Source organism: Ailuropoda melanoleuca, chromosome 8, assembly GCF_002007445.2.
Source record: "Ailuropoda melanoleuca isolate Jingjing chromosome 8, ASM200744v2, whole genome shotgun sequence".
NCBI classification, from domain to species: Eukaryota; Metazoa; Chordata; class Mammalia; order Carnivora; family Ursidae; genus Ailuropoda; species Ailuropoda melanoleuca.
The window spans coordinates 55,483,360-55,498,913 of NC_048225.1; the positions used below are offsets into that span (position 1 = coordinate 55,483,360).

Consider the following 15,554-nt stretch of genomic DNA (forward strand, 5'->3'; position numbering starts at 1 on the left):
AAAAAAAAAAAATTGAAGGTATGCATCTCAAAACATGCAATCCAAATAAGGTTTGTAGATTGTGCCAATGTCAATTTCCTGATTTTTATATTGTATAGTTATATAAGTTGTTGCTGTGGGGGGAAGGGGTAGGGGGACTTTCTGTACTACTTCTGCAACTTTGTATAATGGTATCAAGAGTGGGTTTTTTTTTAAATTAACAATAAGTGAAAAAAATTAAAGGTTAAAAAAGGAATTGTGGCCACTCGTCACTGAAGTCTATTAAATTACCTAAATACTCTAGTCAAGCAAAAAAAGACAAAAAGAAAAAACAGTCATCATTTTCCTGTTTTCTTTAATAGGTTCTAGATGATCTGGAATGTCACGGAGTTGCAGTGTCAGAACAAAGCCGAGCAGAGCTGGAACAGAAAATAGATGAAGCTAGAGAAAATATTCGTAAAGCAGAGGTGAGGTGGCAGCTAACTGTGGCATTTTGCCCAGCTCCCACAACATCATAGCTATGATATATACCTTCAGAATTCAGTTTCCATACACTGGTTAATTTGAAGATGACTCAGCATCTTTATCTGTGTCCAGAGTGTTATTTTGAGCACCTGCTTTGTACAAGATAGGACACGTAACAAAAAGACACTGAACCTGTTATCTGAAGAGTTTATAATCAAGAAAAATTAACAGAAGAATTATACCATGATAAAGATACTAATTTTAAAGTTTTCACAAGGTACATAATAAATCAGATATATATATGTTCAGAGCTTTGAAAAGTCTTTCCTGATAATGGAAGGTTCACTGGTCCAGGGGCCATAAGCTGATGTTTTAAAAAGAGAGACTTGGTTAAGCAGACAAGGCAAAAAACGTTACAACAGTGAATTTTAATATTTTGATGAGGGGTCAAGGAACCCTTTGAGGATTGTGTATGAAAGTGTGAAACCCTGTCTCCCACAGAAAAAAAGACACATTTTCGTGTACAATGTCCAGAAGTTCATGTACCCTAGAGTAATAGTCCTTGACCTGGAGAAAGAGAGATCGAGATGGAAAGAAAGAAGTTATTTGCAAAGGAGGAAGACATAGGATACAATTTGGCACTTGGATTTGTTTAGAGTGGAGTCTTTTTGTGAGGAAATGTGGTAGGAAGTAAGCAAAATAATTGTGGTTAGGACCAGTTCATGGATGACCTGTGCACACTTGTGTATACATATCTACCCAATGCAACATGTTGAAGGGATGTAGAAAATAGACATTTTAGAAAGACTGAAAATCTTTCTAGACCTCAAGGAGAATATGTTCCTGTTAGAAAGGCATAAAGAGTGCCAAAGACAACTAAGACTGTAGAACATAAATGCCAAGGAGTGGTCCACACAAGTATACTTAATACTTAAGGGACACAGAGACCACTGTGGGAGTTGTTAGGGCAGGTAACACAGAAGAGGTAGAATTTGAGGTGGGTGTTGTCAGATGAGTAGTATTTAATTAGAGAAAAAGGGATAGCACAAGATTTTTGCTATGCAATGTCCAGAGGCATAACTTGAACCAAAAGAAGAAGGTAGGAAGGAGGCAGATTTGAGCCTGGCATTGGGAAATGCTCTGTACCAGTCATTTGCCCGATGAGAGAATGAGCTCCCCTGGGACACAGTGTAGCACTGTAAGTGTGCAAGATACTGCCAGGGACCCTCCACAAGGAGTTCTTGCATTGGTTGAGGGTTAATCTAAACCAGTGATTTTCATATATCCCCTCAGGACTCTAAAGGTTTTGAGGAAGTGTTTTAGTGGTTGCTTGAGGGCTAAGGGGGTGGTGAGGGCAGAGGCAGCTTAGGCAAACAGGGAGTATGAGCATGTTTTTGGCACAACCCCACAGAAGTGATCTGAACCAGAAAAGCTTGCCATCTGCCTGGTGTAGAGAAACCCCAGTAAAACCAACTTGCCTTTGTTCCTGGCACATGATCCATGGCCTCCATAGTGAAGAGGGCAGGGTGTACAATAAATAACCATTTTCCACTCTGAATTCAGGGTCACGGCTAAACCACTACCCTAGTGTACTGGCCAAGTACTGTTGGCAGGCCCTTGCCTGGTCTGAGAGACACTGGCTTGTGTATAAGACTTTCTCCTGCTGTTTGTTTCTCCATCCAGAAGGAGAGTGAAGCCAGTTTCAGAGCCTTGGTGGAACAGGACAAGTCTCAGAAGTTTTCTGAAGGGTGTGTTCTCTCTTGTATTTTCCATTTCCAGACTCCCTCCATGGTGTCACTGTCTGGTACCATCGCTCCACCAAACCCCCCAGTAGAGGCAGTAGTAGGTACCAGTCACACAAAGTCTGCATTTAGGCTGAATGACCTGTTATTTCCATGAGTGTGCTAAACAGCCCTGTGTTTGTCAGCTTAAAGCTAAAAATATGAAGTGAGATTCCCACAACAGAATGTCTCGTTTCTCCTAATACCAGTATTTAAGTCTGCATTCTCAAAGATAATTTTCTTACCAAAAATATAGAATATGCTAAAAACCATGATGCTGGGTCCATTATCTCAGCTTTAAAAATCTATGAAATATAGTTAATCCTACTGCTATCTTAAAATGGCCATTCACTTGATTTTCACCTATCAGATATAAAGAGTAACCCAGCTAAAATTAGATGGCAAATATGTGAGTAGAGTACTGAGGTAGTACTTACCACATAGTCATAATGACATTTTTGGATAGACTTGACCACAAGAGCCTTCAGAAGAATTGACATTAGTCGTTTCTGTAGATTCCTTTTGTCTTTCCTTTGCCTGTATATCATTTGCATTGGATTTTCTCTTTCCACTCAATAGTTATTTACTTAATTATAAATACCTAATCAAAAGGAAAAAAGCTGGTTAAAGTTCCATTATCTCCTTCATGTTTGGTTTTTAACTCCTGCCAACATGAATGTTACTCTCCCTTGTTGGTTAATCTCTCTTATCCAGTTTTTCTATATTGTGTTTCCATTCAGTGTTGCTAATTAGAATAAAAACTTTTGTGATGCTCAGTAATAAACTTTTTCCAAACATAAGAAATCAAAAATATAAATGGCCTGTGCTTTTCCAAAGCATAGTGATTAATTAATTGTTGGCTGGTTAATGTGTCGCAAATTCACTGATTGATTAGTTTAACAAATACCTAATGAATACCTGCCATGTGCCAGATACTGATGGATATTCTGTACATACAGTGATGAATAAACTATTGTTATATTTTTATGATCCCTGTGATTGTCACAAAAATCTTCGTATTAGATGTGGTACTGTTTGCAGCCCCTGACAAAAGGCAAGAATTAAAATAAAGCAATAGCTACTTAAATTAAACTTTAATAACAGTCTTCTTAACCTGGTATTTAGGTATTTGAATTTTTTGAAACACGTTTTGTCACAAAGACACACACATTCTTCATCCGACTTACCATTCCTATTTTAAAAGTAGCTTGCCAGAAGACCAAGAATTTTAAATACCATCTTTTGGGAAGCTGTACATGACTTATGTTGTTCCAAAACACAATTATTTTTTGCATGTTTAAATTTTTCCTTTTATTTGGGTTGAGGGCAGTTCTCTTTTTTTGACAGTGAGGAGACACAAAGAGGAGAAAGTTAATGTAAGAAGTCAAAGATACCCAGAAATTTTTAGTAACTGATGTTTGGTGTGAGGTCTGCAGAAGGAACTATAGACTATATGATTTTTTCTTTAAGATATTAACTATATTTTTTAATCTAAATTGAATGTACATTTGAAAGCCAAAGTACATTAACACAGTCAATTAACCAAACCAAAAAAAATCAATTATTATGTATATAAGCACATTTTCATATATAACATTTTCTCTTAAATTATCATCCTATAAGGTTCTGTTGTACATCCAGAATTCAAAATTATGTCATCCTTGTACCTCAGTGACTCAAAAAATGGTAATTAATACCCTTGCCAGCATGTGATAGGAGAAACCTAAAAATTTCAGTTGCATAAAATATGAGGCCTCGTCACTTCAAGATTAAGGAAATGCTAAGGATGAGCCTGCTATAAAAACAGAATTTCCAGTCCTTTCTATGCAGATTTACATTACCTCTGGGCCTGTTATTGCAGGTTTTCACTGTATTCGTGTAACATAATATGTCAGCAGACTTTATGACTAATCACTTTCTTCATTTTTTTTTTAAAAGATTTTATTTATTTATTCGACAGAGATAGAGACAGCCAGCGAGAGAGGGAACACAAGCAGGGGGAGTGGGAGAGGAAGAAGTAGGCTCATAGCGGAAGAGCCTGATGCGGGGCTCGATCCATAACGCCAGGATCACACCCTGAGCCGAAGGCAGACGCTTAACCGCTGTGCCACCCAGGCGCCCCATCACTTTCTTCATATTTATTGTGAAAATTTTCAACCATATATAAAAGATGAAGAGTAAATACATATTTCTCAATATGCTAAATTCAACGATTAATATTTTGCAATATTGGCTTTATATGTTTATTTCTATTCTGTAAAATAGAAGTTAAAGCTAGAGGCCTGATTCGAATGAGTATTTTAGGCAAGAATACGTCATAGATGATGCTGTGTTTTTCATCACAGAATGTTTTTATCAAGTTGCCTCTCTATTAATGATGCTAGTAATCGTCACTTAATTAGATGGTGCTACCAGGTCTTTTTGAAGTTCCTTTTTTTGTACTTGCAACTAGCAAGTAATAGTCACCTCCAATAGTGGCAAATGGGTATTTTTCACTCTTAATGTGAGTGTCATTATAATGTCATGGAATTTGAAAAGTCAGCTCTATCAAAGGATAATATACAAACAATAAAATGTAACCATTTCGAGTGAGCAGTTTGGTGAGCTTGGACAAATGCATCTCTCTAAATAATTCAGCACCACAATCAAGATATTAAAAATTTCTGTCATCCCCCCAAAATTCTCTTGTGGCCAGGCAACAGCTGATCTGCTTTCTGTCAGATAGGGTAGTTCAGCTTCAACGACATGAATATGAGATTACTTGATATTGTCCCACGCATCACATGCAAAGGTCACCCCTCACATTTTTATCCAGCCTTACTTTTTGTCTTAAGCTCAGTTTGATGAGCTACTCTGTATTCAAGCTCACTGATCTTTGATTCTGTAGTGTGTAATCTGTTAAGGCCATCCTGTGAATTTTTATTTCAGATATTACAGTTTCAGTTCTATAAGTTCTGTTTGGTTCTTTATATTCCCAGTTCATGCCTATTTATCTTCATATTTTCCTTTAAAACCTTAAGTGTATTTATAATAATGACTTTAAGTCCTTGTCTGCTTATTCCATCATATCTGTGATTTCTGTTTGTCTTTCTTATTAATTTTTTCCTTTAGTTATGGCCCATGTTTTTCTGCTTTTCAAACACCTGGTAGAAGTTGTGAGCGTTTGGTTATTGAATGTCCTGGATTCTCCTTTCTTCTTAGAGACTATTGCCAGTTCAGTTGCAGATCAGTTTGGTCCTTTGGAGGTTTGTTTTTAAGCTTTGTTTGGGTTGGTTTAGAATAGCCTTTCCAGTAGGGCAAATTCAGCCGTATTACCAGTGCATTTCCTTTCTGTAGTTTCTTGTTATGCGATAAGGACCCAACAAGGGTTTTCAATCTGGCTGGATAGAACTGTAATATCTTTCAGCCCTGTACAAGCTCTGGGAATTTCTCAGTTCACAGCTCTGTGGTTAGTTGTTTTTTCCTTTGCTTTTCCTCGTGGAGTCCCACCTTATATATTCTCAATTTATTATGGATTTCTATTAATTTAATGTATTTTCCATTACAGATGGCCTCTTTTAAGCCCCATATGTCTAAATTTGTCCAGTGAGAGTCCATTTAGGCTTCCATGTCCTTTTGACATTATTCCCATTAGTCCTTGAACAGTTTCTTGCTTGCTATCACAGACTCACCTTGTATTTTCCCTGAATCAGACTTAGAATTAGCCATTTCTCCAAGGAGCTCTGATTTCATTTAATAGAGGATAATATTTAGACACCAAGGTCTAGAATGTGAAGGTGCTTATTGTAATGGGTGTGATTTATGTCTTGGCCCTTTCTTTGTTTTTGGAGCCAGGAATTTATTATTTTTTTTAAATCATGAGTTCTTATTGATATTATCAATTAAAATTTAAAATTGGAAGGATTTTGTTGAACTTCTTTGATTTTATATTTATCTTTTTTCTCTTATATTGAAAATCCTGGTTCCTAATAATATTATTATAATATTTTATTTGTTTTGTTCTGCAGTATTTTAAAGTTTCAGAATTATAGTGGAAATATTATTAATGGTAAGGTATTGAGCAAAATTTAAGATTTCTTTGCAGTTCGTTTTGAATGTAGACTATTTCCACAAGGGTTTCTGCTTCCGGTAGTAAGGAACTAGCTCATATTAGACTAATCCTCCTTTAGATAAGTTATTAACCTGAGGTAAAAATATTTAAAATAATTACTTAGTAGAACTGGAAGATATCCAAGCCAAGTAAAAAGTAGGAAGGAATAGGCCCTTAAAAGAAAGGGACCGTACTTGGTGATATTTACATTAAATAGCTCTTTGCAAGGGCCTACACGACTAGAATTCAAGCACAGAGCCTTGGTCTTACTGGCTTGAGGGTGGGCGTCTGGGAGCCCTCAAGTTTGCATATATGTCAGTAACCTCCAAATCCTTAGTCAAACCTGAATACATTTGTGGAGCAGAAACTCCCAGGAGCTTGACAGGAAACATTAGCTGGAAAGCAAAATAACTGAGCCGAAATTTTAGCTGTTGCTCACCACAGGGAGTAACACTAACCATTAAAATATTGGAGTGGTTATAGTAATATTAGACAAAATAAACTACGAGTCAAGAAATATCAAAAAGGATAATTTATAATGATCAAAAATAAGGTCGTTGTCGTCTTCTCCATCAAGAAGACACAACAATTCTGGATGTGTATGTAGCTAATAATAGAGCTACTAAATACATGAAGCAAAGCTGACAGAACTCAAAGAAGAAATAGACAAACCTGTAGTGGTAGTTGGAGATTTCATCATTCCTTTCAGTAATTAGAACAAGGGGCTAGAAAGTCAGCAAGGTTACAGAAGACTTGAATGACACTGTCAGCCAACTTTCCTAATTGGCATCTATAGAACACTCCACCCCATAAGCGTAGAGTACTTGTTCTTTTAAAGTACGCACAGAGTGCTTAGCAAGACATATACTAGACCATAAACAGGTGTCGGTTAGTTTAAAAGTATTGCTGTCACTCAGAGTATGTTCTTTGACCCATCAGAATTAAATTAAAAATCAGTAACAGATACCTGAAAAATCCCCAGATATTTGGAAATTAAATTATTTAAACACAATAATCTGTGGCTGTCTTAGAACACACACACCCAACTTTATGGCAAAAACGATTTATTATCTCTCACCATTCTGGGTGTTGATTGTGCATTTCTTTTGCAGGTTTTTCCTGAGATTACTCAAGGAGTTACATTCATCCAGAGGGTCTGCTAGAGGGCTGGGCCTTTTTTCCAAATGGTCTTTCATCCTCAAATATGCCATACTAGGCTTCCTGACATGGTGGAGACACGTTCCCAGAAATCAGGCTTAATTGTACTTAATCAGATCTCTGCTGGCATCAAAATTTTGCATGTGGTGCATCAAAGCAGGTCACGTGGATAAGCCCAGAATCAGTGTGGGAGGGGACTGCATGGATAGCAGGAGGCTCATCTATAAAATAGTGTTTATGATATCCATCCCCAGAATTGTTGTGTGGATTAAATGAAATAGTATAATCATATAGTTCCTAGTACATGAGATAAAAGTTGTTTGGAGCAGTTTTTTTTAAGATACCAAAGGTAATTTAGAGTGGCAGATACTATCATCTGCCTTTATTCATTTCCTGCGTATGCCAGGCACTGTCCTAAATAGTAGGGTTCCAACAGACACAGTCCTTATCCTTAGAGAAATGGTATTTTGAAGGTAAATTAACTAAGCCCAGAATGGATTTACAGACTGTTATGACTGTCAAAAAGCTTCATAAACTCAGCTGTGGCTTGACATTTGGATATGTTTACGTTAAATTTTATATTAAGATTGGTTAATNAGAGTGGCAGATACTATCATCTGCCTTTATTCATTTCCTGCGTATGCCAGGCACTGTCCTAAATAGTAGGGTTCCAACAGACACAGTCCTTATCCTTAGAGAAATGGTATTTTGAAGGTAAATTAACTAAGCCCAGAATGGATTTACAGACTGTTATGACTGTCAAAAAGCTTCATAAACTCAGCTGTGGCTTGACATTTGGATATGTTTACGTTAAATTTTATATTAAGATTGGTTAATTGACATTGTTAATACACCAAGATTATGTATTCTGAAAGATCTGGCTTTCAAAACATCATTTTCAAAAGTTCTATCTCTTTACAAATTCTAAAGTGATTTGGTCAAGTAGTATCTGAGATACAATCAAGTTACTGAGACCAATGCTCTGCATATTTTAATCAACCAGCAAATCTTCAAAATTCATTTGAAAACCCTGGAAAATTCTTCTTTTAAATAGTTGATACAATATCAACAGTTAGGACTCTGAAGGAAAAATAGCTATGATTATTCTGGAACTGCAGTCTAAAAATCTTAAGTTTGCAAATGTCATGTTCATCAGTTGTTTGGTAAAGTAGTGACAAAAATACATCTTATGAAAACAAAATTACTTGGTATTGAAAAAACAGAATATATTGATATTTCTCTCCCTCCCTCTCACTCTTGCTCTCACTCTTTTTTTGTTTGTCTGTTTCTCTGCTTCTGCAGTTAAATGGCTTACATTTATGATTTCCAAGAAAGAGTTTGTTGGTTCACTCTTCCCTTCTTAAACATTTTATTGCCTATATTAGTTCAAAGTGCATACTAGAATGGTGCAGAGACAACTGGATATTTACGTGCAAAAGAATGAAGTTGGGCCCCTACCTCATACCATATACAAAAATTAACTTAAAATGATCAAACACCTAAATGTAACCGCAGAATCTATAAAGCAATCACAAGACACCATAGGAGTAAATCTTTGCGACCTTGGATTAATTTCTTAGATATGAAACCAAAAACCCAAGCAACAAAAGAAAAAAAAATAGATACATTGGATTTTATCAAAATTAAAAACTTTCTTGCTTCAAAAGATACCATCAAGAAAGTGAAAGACAACCCACAGAATGGGAAAACATATCTGCAAATCATGTATCTGATGAGAGACTTTTATCTAGAATACAGAAAACTCTTACAATAAAGACAAAAAGAACAATAAAAAGAGAACCCTTTTTAAAAATGAGCAAAGGATCTGAATAGATGTTTCTCTGAGAAGATACACAGATGACCAATAAGTACATGAAAAGGTGTTTCACATCATTAGTCATCAAGGAAATACAAATCAGTACTACAGTGAGATACAACTTGACACCCACTAAGAGGGCTACAATCGAAAAGGCAGACATGAACAAGTATTTTTCAGGATGTGGAGAAATGTTAACCCTCTTACCCTTCTGGTAGGATTGTCAAATGAAGAAAACAGTCTGGCATTTTCCCAAATGGTTAAACAGAGCATTATGTTATGACCAAGCAAATTCAGCCCAAGAGAAATGAAAGCATATTTACACAAAAACTTGTACACTAGTGTTTAAAGGAACATTATTCATATTAGGCAAAAAATTGAAAGAACCCAAGTGTCTATCAGCTGGCAAGTGGTTAAAGTGCGGTATATCGGGGCGCCTGGGTGGCACAGCGGTTAAGCGTCTGCCTTCGGCTCAGGGCGTGATCCCGGCGTTATGGGATCGAGCCCCACATCAGGCTCCTCTGCTATGAGCCTGCTTCTTCCTCTCCCACTCCCCCTGCTTGGTGTTCCCTCTCTCGCTGGCTGTCTCTATCTCTGTCAAATAAATAAATAAAGTCTTTAAAAAAAAAAAAAAAGTGCGGTATATCCATACAATAGGATGTTGTTTGGCCATAAAAAGGAATGGAAGTACTGATACACATTACACCATGAATGAACCTTGAAGACATCATGCTAAGTGAAGAAGCCAGACACAAACGGCCACATATTATATGGTTCTATTTATATTCAGTGTTCAGACTAGGCAAATCTATAGAGAGAGAAAGTAGATTAGTAATTGGAATAAGGGATAAGGGAGCAATGGTTAAAGGATATGGGGTTTCTTTTGGAGGTAATTAAAATGTCCAGAAATGATTGTGGTGATAGTGGCACGTATCCGTGAATATACTGTAAATCATTGAACTGTACACTTTATGGTGGATTTTATGGTATATGTGAACTTTATCTCAGTAAAGCTATTACCAAAACAATTATTAAAAGAATAAACAGATTTTTGCAAGGCTGTTTACCAAATGGTGTACCTCCAAGCTAAAAACTCTAATTACTGTGTATAAAGATCTGTATGATGTCCAAAACCACTGAATTGTACGCTTTAAAATGATCGAGATGGCAAAGTTTATGTAATGTGAATTTTACTTCCTTTTTTAAAATATTTATTTATTTGAGAGAGAAAGCAAGCAAGCAGGGGGAAGGGGTAGAAGGAGAGGGAGAGAATTTCAAGCAGACTCCCCGCTGAACACAGAATCCAATATGGGGCTCGGTCTCACAACCCTGAGATCATGACCTGAACTGAAATCCAAAGTTGGATGCTTAACCGACCAAGCCACCCAGGTGCCCCAATTTTATCTCAATTTTTAAAAATCTTTATGCTTAAAAATCTTAGGAATACAAAATAAATTCAGCAATGAGAGCTCAAGTGAAACAAGTCAGAGCTCAGGTAATTTTTTTTTCTAAGCTCCACGCCCAACATGGCCTTGAACTCACAACCCTGAGATTAAGATCACGTGCACTGCCAACGGAGCCAACCAGGTGCCCACAGAGGTCAGCTCAATTTTGATACCAACTCCCGCAGCTGAGAATCCAGAGAGTGGTCAGAATTGCATACCGGCAGAGTGCAGTGAGCACACTGGTTTCTCCAAAGGTCCCACAGAAGGCCGTGAAGCGAGGGTTGAAATTTATCAAATAATCAAAATTTTCTCAGTGGAACCTTCAGATGTTGAAGGAAGAGCCCACCTCTCTATTATGTGGAACAATGAAGCTGAATTTTCTACTTGCTATGCAAAAGAGAATCTCTCTGAACTAACAGAACGAATACATAGGGTTTTGAGAAGTGTGGATTTCAGGGATGGGCAGATTTTCAAAACTGAAAGTGTCTTACAGATTGGCTCAGTTGTGGCTGTGGTATAGAGTGATTGGTGGACTGTGGGGCACAGGAGGGGAGCTTAACCACTGATGATTGCTGGAGTGAGGCTGTCCCTGACTGGCTGCCTTGCAGAGGTCGGCTGTTTGACCAGGACAGGTTTAGACTGCTGCTCTGGTTACTTGCTTATGGCTTGGAACAAGAGTCAGGGAACAAGCAGTCTTTCCGTTTCTTGAATTTGGAGATTAGGAACTCTGTATTTTCTATCTCTTACTATTTCTGACAGCTACATCACAATTTAATTCAAATCTTTACCCAGTAGTTCAGTCAGGAGTCATGGAAGTTTTTCACCAGGGGAGTGACATGATGAGATCATTTGTGAACTTGTAAGTCCAGGAGATGGGTTAGAAGGCTGTGGAACATGCTAGATTTTAGGATGTTCTGAGGCATAGCCTTATTAAAAGGAAAAGAGTGCGGACTTTATGGTGTATCTTCCCGTTCATAAGTTCTGTTTGATGTATCTTGTCAAAATGCAAGTGTGCCATTTGCCCTCATTTTTGTTCCTGGGTTTCCTCCCATCTCCAAGTGGAAAATTAACATCTGTGCCAAGGTAGCAGTGCTAGTGAATATCAAGATTATTTTAATTAATAAATCAGAAGTAACTTTAAAAAACACATTGATTTGAGGGGAAAAATGCCCTAATTTCTGACCATTTTCTTGGTTTTCTTAGATAATTAAGTTGAAAGCTGAAGCCCGGCTGGACCTGCTAAAGCAGATCGGTGTTTCTGTGGACACATGGCTGAAGAGCGCAATGAATCAAGTAATGGAAGAACTGGAAAATGAACGATGGGCTCGCCTTCCTGCAGCGACCAATAACGGCACTTTACACTCGGTAGGGCTTCTCGTCTCGACTGTGATGGGCAGACTGTCATTGAAGGACGCCATTCTCCGACTGTGTAGCCAAACCTGAAAATAGCCAAAATTTAAAAGAAAAAAATAATGGTTTTGCTAGCAGTTTGGTTTCTTTTCTTTAGCCTATCAGTAATTGAGTTAAACTTGATGCAGCAAGAGGGAAAAAGTTGTGCTTTCTTTTTTTTTTTTAATGTGCAGCGAAGAACGTATTAACACTTGCTGGTTTATTCGTGCCACTTTACCAGACTCCTTATCCCATTCATGAAGTAGATATGCTTGTTGTCCAGAAGTAGCAGAATAAAAATGTTAATCTAGTGTTTCTGAAGTGCTCAGAGGGCTTCTGTAGTACAAATAAAAACTAACATCCAGAGAGTCATAAACAGTCTCAAAGAAGGGAAAGGAGCACTTTTAGTCTGTGGCTTATTTAACCTGATTGATTCACAAGGGCTTTCATGCTCTGCTCACTGTATCTTTCATCAGAGACACAGGGCAGGGATGGTGTAACAAAGGAGGCCAGAGCTCAAGCCGGTGTTTTCTTGCTTCAAGTCCAAGGCTCTTTCCACTCTGTTGTCATCCAGTTCAAATTCAGTTTTTCATGTTGGAGATCTGAGTGCCAGAAAAGTTCAGTGATTTGCCTGTTACTGCAGAAGTGTATGTATGATTTCTAGCTGGTCAGACAGAGTAGTTCCTGCTGCTGCCTCCCCACCCATTACTGTCTTTCTCATCCTGTTTATTTCCTTATGGCATTTATGACTGTATGTACTTATCTTCTTTGTTTTCTTTGTCTGTCTTCCTCTCTGGAATGTAATTTGCATGCCTCCCTGATTTACTGCTGTGCACAGCAAAGTGCTTGGCACATAGTGGGTACTCAGTAAATATCCGTTGAAGGAAGAAATGAAAGAATGGATGGACGAATAGGTGGAATAGTGGCAAACTAAACGCTAAAACTTTAACCTCTCAACTTCCTACTGTATCCGTACTGCTTCTTCGGTGCTTGTGTCCTTCACATAAAAGGCATCCTTGCTAGAGAAATTGGCTAAAGTTTAAGAACATTCCCGAAAGTTTTGTCAGTTTTTTCTAATGGGAGTACACTTGCACATTTAACAGAGATTGTGTGTGGGTATACATTTTAAGGAAAAGCCGTCTATTGAAAGTTTATTTTTATTAACTGTTACTATTAACTGTTAACTATTTTTTTTTTATTACTATTAATGGTGATCCAGCTAGGGAAAGTAGGCACACATCACCCACTTGACTTTGGGGTTAGAAGAGCTTGCTCCGTTTTCAGTTCAACAGAGTTGCTCCATATCATGGAATATCTCTTCCTAATGCATCTTTTGAATGTCGCAGTTTCCATCTACTTCAGGTTATTTTGTTGTACAGAACTTAGGATGACAGCAAATTCCAGGCACAAACGTTCTTTTGGCATCTTCAGTGGCACTGTTGGCGACCAATCAAACGCATGATTTCCCTTGGACTGGTGCCTTTTCTAACTAAGTCAGCTGGGCAGGCATTTATCACCTCAGTATGTGACTACTTCCTGGGCATATTGAAAATGAACGAGACTTGGTCTCTCTCCTCGAAGACTGTAGCTGGTAGAGCAGGTAGACCTTTGTAAGATCTTCGTGATACATAGTAGTGAGTGACTGGGCTGCTCTGCGCCAAACTTGAAATTGCTTGCTCCTAACTCATCAGCTCCTTGGAAAAAAAAGTCACTTCTCTCTAGGTTTCAGAGAGAAAGTTAAATGATTCTAAGATCCCCTCCAATTCCAAAATTTTATGATTTTGTGAAATGCTGTCAGAAAAGCTCAACACCAGATAGAAAAATAGGAAAGATGTTTGCCCCATGAAGGAAATGGCAGTTGAGATAGTCCTTGAAGAATTTCAACAGGAGATAAGGAAGGGCTTCTGAGTGTGAAGGCGGGAAATGAAGAAGATATGCCTAGTACAGTCTGTCAATGAGTAGTGCGTTCTGATAGTTAGTGTTGAGAACTGTCCAAAGAGATCAGCTCATCTCGGAACATCATATCCTCTGTGAAGGGAGCATTTTGCAATCGCTTCCCCACTCTTTTCTTCCCTCTAGTCAGTATTATGGAGCCTGTGTCATCCCGCTTTCAGCTGAAGGATGTATTTTGTGGAAGCTCTACTAACAATTCATTAGTGCCCCCCTTATTCATGGCGTCACTTCTCCTGGTTTCAGTTGCTATGGTCAACCATGGAAACAGCTCTCTGGAAGCAGGTGATCCGCCTTCTGACTTATTGTCAGAAGGTCAGTAGTAGCTTCGTGCTGCATTACAGTGCCTGTGTCATTCACCTCACTTCATCTCATCACGTAGGCATTTTATCATCTCACATCACAAGAAGGGTAAATATAGTACAATAAGATATTTTGAGAGAGAGAGACCACATTCATATAACTTTTATTAGAGTATATTGTTGTAATTGTTGTATTCTATTATTAGTTGTTATTTATCTCTTACTGGGCCTAATTTATAAATTTAACTGTAGCATATATATATATGGGTAGGAAAAAACATAGTCTGTGGAGTTTGGTACTGTCTGTGGTTTCAAACATCCACAGGGGGTCTTTTAACCTATTCCCCACAGATAAAGAGGAGAGGCTACTGTATAAATAAAGGAGAGATCAGATGTAGGCACAAGATAGCTTAATGAAGTCCCAATATTTATTTAACCTGCTTTTAAATGACAGCACTGAAATAATTTTGAAGGATTTGTATCTCTTCACACTGGCAGCTAGCTGGCTAGGAGCATGAAGCAGAAATACACATCTGGAGACCAATTTCTTCCATTATAGATGCCAACAAAAGCATTAGTCATCAAGTTTAGAGTTCCTTTCCATCTGGAAAACATGGTTAATTCTAGTGTTAGACATTAACAGTGTAAAGGGCTTTATTAGAAGGTAAATGTTTTTAAAACATGCAGTCTATTTACCTTATAGAATAAGGAAGAAACTAAACTTCCTTGGGTATTAACTCTTTGCCTTCTGTGTTATGCTCTGGTACAGAATATAGGATTTGGAAGAAAAAGAGAAAAAGAATCACAGACTGTAGCAACATTTTTTAAAAAGAGAGCAGTCTACTAATATAGTTATTCAACTGATGGTTAACTAGAGCTCCTACGTAACTACCCGTGGTTAGATGGCTACTAGTAGCCCAGTCAGCCTTTCTGTCCATCATTCCTCCCTTCTCTTATTTCCCTTTCTTCTCTTACTCAAAAGCCCATACCCAGTTTACGACCTAATTTTGAAATTGTATTAATTTTAGAATAGAAAAAGTTATATAACTAGATTACAAAAAAAATTAGAAAGTTCAGTAGAGAAGAAAATGACCAAAAGCTCCATTATTATTAACGCCGTTGTTAGCAGCCTCATGTAATTCCATCCTCTTTCTCCTATTCTTTTTTTTTTAAGATTTC

General features: G+C 37.6%; 1 protein-coding gene across 4 annotated transcripts in view; it reads left to right on the plus strand.

Moving 5' to 3' along the window:
- FCHSD2 (FCH and double SH3 domains 2) overlaps positions 1-15,554 on the plus strand; it is a 136,158-nt gene that overhangs the window by 98,441 nt on the left and 22,163 nt on the right. For all 4 annotated transcript variants that reach the window (XM_034666394.1, XM_034666392.1, XM_034666395.1 and 1 more), the window contains 2 exons: positions 342-446; positions 11,938-12,099. In XM_034666394.1, the coding sequence (XP_034522285.1) occupies positions 342-446; positions 11,938-12,099 (267 nt within the window). The remainder of the gene's footprint in view (positions 1-341; positions 447-11,937; positions 12,100-15,554) is intronic.